This window comes from Lampetra fluviatilis, chromosome 9, assembly GCF_964198595.1.
Source record: "Lampetra fluviatilis chromosome 9, kcLamFluv1.1, whole genome shotgun sequence".
NCBI lineage: Eukaryota > Metazoa > Chordata > Hyperoartia > Petromyzontiformes > Petromyzontidae > Lampetra > Lampetra fluviatilis.
In genome coordinates this window covers 3,889,006-3,896,728 of record NC_136283.1, presented here as the reverse complement: position 1 = coordinate 3,896,728, position 7,723 = coordinate 3,889,006, and the positions used below count along the sequence as shown (strand labels likewise).

The 7,723-nt window shown below is 52.5% G+C and overlaps 1 protein-coding gene across 1 annotated transcript; it reads right to left on the bottom strand.

Moving 5' to 3' along the window:
• Positions 1–244: 244 nt before the first annotated feature.
• Positions 245–6,748, bottom strand: LOC144934051 (bone morphogenetic protein 10-like). The gene is made up of 2 exons (XM_078859418.1): positions 6,154–6,748; positions 245–4,410 (listed from the first exon to the last, which is right to left on the bottom strand). Exons 1-2 carry the CDS (start codon positions 6,545–6,547, stop codon positions 3,368–3,370), a joined length of 1,437 nt encoding a protein of 478 aa, XP_078715544.1. The 5' UTR covers positions 6,548–6,748; the 3' UTR covers positions 245–3,367.
• Between the last annotated feature and the right edge of the window lie 975 nt (positions 6,749–7,723).

The following is a 7,723-nucleotide window of genomic DNA, read 5'->3' as shown; positions in this document are numbered from 1 at the left end:
TATACTTGCAAGCAAATCAACTGAGGTTGTGTGTGTGTGTGGTGTGTTTTTTAACGTAATAACAATAATGTACGGGTGCATGTGCATCATTGACGTATTAAACAGGCTTGACGGTCAATTTTCTTTTTGCATTGGTCTGGTTTTTATTGTTCCAATATGAATTTTTACAGATCGCCAAGAACGCCATCGGCAAAGGCTCTTTGGGGGGAGCGGGTAACGAGGGTGAAGTAGCGACAGGCATTGAAATAAATAGAAGTCACGGATTTCATAGTAGCGAAAGTTACGACAAACACGTGAATATATATATACTCTTGGCTTGTTTTGCATGTTTTAAAATTGTACAATACGTCACACGCATAGGCCAAAGCAACTTCGTAATACCGTCAAGCGCTTCAAATAATAATAATAATGATGATGATAATTATATCATGGAAACAATCTTACACACACACACTCGCGCGCGAGTTTTAAATAAGGTACGCGTTAATTGCATCTTAAACTTAAATTAACAATCTACTGTACACATTTACATTGTCCTGAGATAAAAAAAAACCATACGGCTGGTTACATATATAGTATGCACACTTAGAAGGCGGCTGGTGAAGTTGTCACTGGATAGAAGCCGATGTTACGTTATCATCCAGCGGTGACGTTGGGTGTCTGGAGTATTTTGTGATCGATAAACTTTAAAGTTTAATATATATATAAATAATATTTTGTATGGGGTGAAAAGAGTAGGCCTAGATATATATACAAAATACACGCGGTATTTGAAAGCGTACTCACATGTACATTCATAATTTATAGATAGCACTTTTTTTTAATAGCCGAGAAAATAAAAACAATTATACACATGAATCATGATAATTTACAGCCGTCTCTTTTGTCAATCCACTGCTGGATGAAGACCACCGTACGATGCCGTGTGCCGGTGGTCATGGGGCGGTTGTTTGACCATACTTCACCTCGCTGGTCAATGTGGGTTGGTGAAGAAGCGGGGTTGGGGAACCGATACTTGTTTCGATATTACTCACCGCTGGTGCTAGTGTGCTCGTCTTATCAGCCTATAGGGTTAGATAACCGTGTCCTTAATAAATCATTTGCGTCCGCAAAAAAGTGTGTTTTGTAACGCAGTTTATGATTTGTACAAGAGCTTAAATACGTGATTATATATCTTGGACGTAACAAATCATATACATACATCTATAACTGTGTGTCAGTATCGTACCAATAAATTAATCTTCACATTGAAGCGCACGTAAATAGTGTTCCATTTTGCTATACGGCCATCGCCAACACCGCCATCATCATCGTCGTCGTCATCGGCAATGATCTATCCACAGCTGGATGAAGGCCTGCTTCATCCACGATGGAGACCTCCTTCATCCGGCAGTGTCGTCGCCATGCCTCGACTTGCTATGATGCCACGATCCGTCTCGCTCCCGCTCGCGGTGCATCTCATCGCTCCGTCGCTGCTGCTGCTACGGCCGCCTTCTCGGGCGTGGTTCTTCTCTTTCGCTGCCTTTCTGTCCCCGGTTTCTCGTCCGTCGGTCATCGTCCCCTGACCCTAGCCACGTGTCCTACCCAAGCGCACCCACCGCGTTGGCTTGGTCATGGAGGTCGGGAGTAGTGAAATCCAAACCCTTTTCAGATGTTACTCAACGCTGATGTTAGACGTGCCCAGGAATCGAACTTATTTTGCCAGTTCCATAGCGACACTGCGCTAGTCATTGCCAGTTTCGTAGAGCCACTGGGCTAACCATTGCACCACTGTTCCAAAGCGAACGCCGGTTATCCAGGCAGCGTATGGTTACATGTGATCTGTTCGACGCGCTGGCATGTCTAGAAGTTTCGAAACCATTCGATATGAAGTGTGCTCGACTTTTACGCATTCTACACAGACTATTGTGACGAGTCAACGAGAAAGAATGTTCGACAGTTCATCTTTGACTCTAAACTACGTTCGATTACAGCAGGGGCGGGGAACCTTTCTTCTGCCAAGGGCCATTTGGATATTTCTAACATCATTCGCGGGCCATACAAAATTATCAACTTAAAAATGAGCCTGTTATTTTTAGTCAAACATTTAATTTAATCACCCCTAATGTGATGGGCTGGAACTGCTTCTCTTAATTGGCGAGGCGTGTGATGTTAGCTGGTAGTGATGATGTTGCTACTCGCAACTGCTTTTCCAGGTTTGCTCCTAGATTTATTGAATTTCGAGTCCCGCCTGCGGTTGCCTTGGCATGGCCAGACCAAATGATTTCGCGGGCCTTATACGTTCCCCACCCCTGGATTACAGGGACAATTGCAATTTGAGACTCGACGATCAACGACGCCAAGACCCGATTACCAAATCATGCAGCTACGAGATTTAGAAGATGAAGAAATTAACTGAATTCAGCAGCTGGGAACTTCTGCTCGGACCTTTCATTAACGCTTTCAAACCTGAAGGTTAAATTTCGAGTATGTCGTTTGGTTGTCCGTCCGTGCGCAACGGGAGGAGGGCACGTTCGCTCTAGTAATGACAATTCAATTGGGAATTCAACTTCGGTATAAGGTGTCGTTGTTATGCGGGACTCACCCTTTTGAAATCAAGGCCACGTTGATCACAGAGTTGCGTTCGCGCTTTTCCACGCCAGATCCGCTCGCCATCTGAGCACCGTTATCTCTACGGCTGCCCTACGGCTGCCGCGAGCGATGTTGCTACTATCGCTAATTAAACATTTCCAAGGACCAACGGCGCGTTGGAGCGAGTGACAAAAACCCACGGCGTACGCGCCCCTCGTTTTCTTCTTCTCCGATTCACATTTGGATGCGCTCACTTTGAATTGCACGCGCACTCAAGCGGGACCGTCAATTTTTGCCCCGAATGTGATTTCGCGGCACGACCTGGGCCGGACCGTTGTTCGGCTGAAGCTCAAATTCTCTACGGAAACTAAACCGAGTGAGTGGTGGCTTTGCTTTGGCGCTGTCAACCACGCGCCCCCATTCCGTGCCTCGCACATCTGCTCGCGTAACACCGGTCCGCTTCGGGTGCACACAATTTAAACAGCAACAACAACAACAACAGCATAAGCAAAACTGTCCTCCGTGCGCAACAATCAGCAGAAGCCCCTTTAGTAAAGGGGGGACGCTCTGCAAATAACGCGCGGCACCGCTATCTCCAAATGTGCCCGCAGATTGTCTCTGCCAGAGGCACTGACGCCAAGCAGATGACCCAGGCACGAGACACCCCACTTATTTCACAACGCCTTGGCGCACGCTTACAGACACCTTACAGATGGCCAGCGGGCGAGATAGTCGCAGACAAACGCGCGCTCTCACTTCGACCATCAGGTAAACAGTGCACGTGGGCGGCTTAGCACTATCTGCAGCCGCATTCCGACACCACCATGCCCTCGTATTTATACTTGTACGTCACGACGCCCGCCTCGTCCCTGTACAGGATGGAGATGGAGTCAAGCTTCGTGGGCACGCAGCATGCCTTGGCCACCTTGTCCGGGTGCGCCAGGTGCATGAGCGTCTTCACGATGGCGTGCTTGGTGGGACTCAGGTGGTCGGTCAGCGGGAAGATGCACTGGCCCGTGCACTCGTACGCGTCGTAACCCGGTGGCGCGATAATCCAAGAGTCCCATCCGATCTCCTTGAAGCTCACGAAGAGCGGCGTGCGCTTGCAGTAGTTTCTCTTCGCGTGCCGCCGGTACCGCGATAGCGTCTCGTAGCTCAGGATGTTCTGGCGCACGTTCAGCACCTCCTCCACCACGTCGCCGAGCCCGTGGGCCGCCGCCTCGCCCGCGCCGAGGACCTCCTGCAGGAGGAGCGGCTCCTCGCGCTCGTGATCGATCATCTCGTCCAGCTCCGCCTGCCTCTGCGTAGCCCTGCCGCGACTCCGGTCGTCGGAGAAGACGACGAGCAGCGGCTCACCCGGCTGAGGCTCGGAGGCCGCCGCCGTCGGCCCGACGCCGTCGGAGCTTCTCCGGTACCTCGCCTCCTCCAGCGTCTCGATGTGCACCTCCAGCCGGTGCGTGCTCTTCCCCGTGCGGGCCCAGCGCTGCACGGCGCTCGTGATGTCGAAAGTCTCCCAGGCGCCGCCGCCGCCGCCAGCCGCGACGTCTTCATCGCCACCGCCGCCGCCGCGACCCACGACCGTGCGAGACGCGAGGAAGGAGAGGACCGTGCGGCCCGACACGGGGCTGCCTTCCTTCTCCTCCTCGTCGCACAGCTCGTAGACGGACACGCTCCTCTGCAGGGACTTGGCGTGCTCGGGCAGGAGGCGGTGGTCGCTGTCCAGCACGGAGCGCAGCTTCAACTCGGCCATGGTGACGAGCTCGTGCGGCGGGAGCGACACGTTAAAGAGCAGGGCGTGCTGCCTCACGGCGTCTTCCTCCGTTCGGAACGAGGACACATCTGGGACGGGCAGAGGGCAACGGGAGGCACGCGCGGGTGGTTGTGTGAGACGGGGCGCGTTTTGAGACTGGGAGCTGCCGTCGATTGAAGTGCACGCTGATTGTGGAGTTTTACCGTAAACACAGCGGTAATCTGTACGTTCAGTGAGATAAACAGTTATTGCTGCAGACTGAAGGCGATGTTTTAACGTAACGCTCGTGGTTCATTTTTGTGGGGGGGGGGGGTGGGGTCAGATCATGTGAGTAAAATGTGTGTCGTACACCCTCCTCCACCCGTCAGGGCCAGCCAATTAATAAAGGTACCACGTGACAACTCTGCTAATTGTTTGACGTGCCTTGCCTTTATGTCGACAATGTTTGGCGAGGCTCACGACTTGTTTATTCACCATTTCGCTTCGGTGCAGTGTATCGCCCAATTAGCCAGGACGCAAGGCCCTTCTGGGTCAAAGGGTAATGCTTCATTATACTTCACCACTCTGGTCGGTGAAGGTGTTGACGAGATGTGGGGGAAGGGTGGCGGGGGGTTAGATCCCCTGATGTTAGCCGTGACTCGTAATCCAACTCACGTCGTTGGATTAATCATGCAGTGTTCGAGTCACTGGCGCCAGCTCTCCCCCAACATATATACACATAGATATATTGACCAACATAAACTGCTCATGCCACTCACGCTAGGCAAATACATTTCTACAATGTATACATGAAAAACAAATAAACTATAATTTCAACACGTATATGCTACCCGTCCGTCATTGCCAGCAGACGTCACGTGGTATTGTTATATTTATTATATCTTGTATGCAGGCCGTAGCGTACGCGTTGTGCGTTGTGCGTATTGTTTTATAGTCGCGAGCCAAAATGACGCCACTGCGAAACGTCAAGAGTCGAACGTTGACAGTGTCACGTTCTTGCTTCAATCGTCATATCGAGGCTCCGGTAAACTCCGTGGGTAAGCAAAGAAACACCAGGTTAGAGGGTGGTGGTGGTGGTGGTGGTGGAGTGTGCACGTGGGGTGCGTGAACGCTGAGCGCGCATCCACCCGCAAACAACGGCCCACCGCGCCTTCCCGGTCTTTCCATTCTGTTCCGTTCAACGAGAGAGATCGTTTTGGCAAACGTCGGGTCCACGTTGCCCGAGCGTAATTAGCTACGCGTGGCGCAATGTCCGACGAGCATCTACAGCGGCCCTGCGGTCGATCGACTCGCTGGACGAGTGTCTCCGCACGACGCTCCGCTCTCAAGGGTCGTCTGACCCAGAGCCCACAGCCGACGGTCAGTTGCGCTTCGGTGAAGGCCGGGAGCATAGACGGGGAAGCATGCTCGACAAGCCATGTATTTACCAAGCATGTCTAAACAATGCATATATACAGAGAAACCAAAACTAAATGCCAAACGGTTTTGGGTCTGGTCGCGTTTGGATGGCTGCATCGCAGGACCGTGTGGGATGACAACAGCTTGGGGAGGACTTAATCCCACAGTAGGGTGATATGGCGGCTGCTGCTGCTGATGGTGTCAACTCTATTAAAGTTGCAAAGATCACATGAGACTGTGGTTTTTACCCCCCACCCCCTCCTACATTTCATCCAATGTATTTAGGCATTTCATTAGGAATATTCAACTTCGAAGCCTGTCCCGACCCCCAACACGTAACAGCGTTTTGCGACGTTGAATCGATCCTTGCTGAATTTTGACCCCAAAACGCAAACCTCCTCCCCCCCCCCCGACGCAACCTGAGGCTCACCCACCTTCGTTCTTGAAGCTGCGCACGATGTTCGACGAGGGCATGGACGATCTGTCGTTGGCGAATCTGTTGTACAGGTCGACCATGAACTGCGGCGGCGGCTCGGACGAGGAGGGCTCGTGGAGAGGAATACCGGAGAGATTGAGGCTCCTCAGGAACTCCTCCTTCATGCTCTCCACGATGGACGCTAGCCGCTCGTCACGCCGCGTCTCTCCGGACGGACGGGCAGCCACCCCCATCTCCTCCTCGTCGACGACGGTGGCGACACCTCGTCGCTCCGACTGCCACCTCTCGGTCGGTTCCTCGCCATTGGCCTCGGCCACGGGCTTGCAGGACACGGAGCATACGAGCAGGTTGAAGGTGTGGACGAGGAACAGCAGGGTTGAGGCTCTGCGCATGGTTCTCCCCTGCGGCCGAGCGACGGCTCTGCGCTCCGCCGGGGGCTGTTCTGTCTCCCCGTGTGTGCAACTCAGATCGCGCGCTCGGCCGCGGTATAACGGGAGGCTCGGCAGCGCACGAGTGCTCACTTATCTCCTGCTGATGAATTCTGTCGCGCTTATCTGCTGCTCCCGTCCCGTTTAATGAACTTATTGTAAACAGCTGACGCTAATGGAAGGAAGAAGCCACGATGGGCTGTTTTTATTTATTTATAAGAAATGTATATTTTTTTATTTTCGCTCGCCGCCACCACCACCCCCCCCCCTCTGCCCTGCCCGCTCCCCACGACTCACTCACTCACTCACTGCTGTAACTGAGACTGTGTTGGCCAAGTATTCTCAGCGAGGCAATGATGATGATGATGATGTGCTCATCGTTGTGGCATTGTTTTATGACTTGCGCGGGGGGAGGTGACCGCCTTTGGCGAACGACGCGAAGTATAATATACCGGGAGGGCAAGCGGTCGTGTGAGACGGCGAGAGTGGGAGAGGTCACCAGCTCCACTCGCTTCGCAACGCGTAACGGGCACGCGGTGGTCGCCGTACGGGACGTCACTTTTATCTCCTTGCGCTGCGGTAGTGGGGGGCGGCTATGAAGGTAAAACGAGTGCAGCAGCAGCAGCAGCAGGGTTACAGGCGCGAGAGGTCGGCGCGTGTTATCTGTTAACATTCTTCCGATGAGCCGTGTGGAAGCGTCTCATTGCGCAGACATTTGCGCCATTTCAACATTTTTGGCTTCCCGTGACCCAACGGATGTGAGAGTGTCGCCGGTGCTATTTTGCGAGGCAACAAAAAAGAAAGATCATCTCCCAACGCGTGCTTTAAGCTGCCAACCTTGGAAAATCGGCTCGTCAACCGAACTTGAACGTCTTGGACAATAGCGACGATGTCGCCAACTCGCTCGCAAGCGAACCGCGCGATGTTGTGCGTCGGGAGATGTGTCATTAGGCCTCCCATGAGATCCATTATCTCTTCCGCACGTGAGAGCGGACACATCATAGACACACTTGGCAACTGATTCATGACCTGCAGCTGTTGTTGTTTTTTTTTTATCCACTAATGTTCGTATGTGGAACTTCTTTCGCACCGTACGTTGCCAATCGTGCGTATCAGAGGTTAGCACGGATGGATGAATGC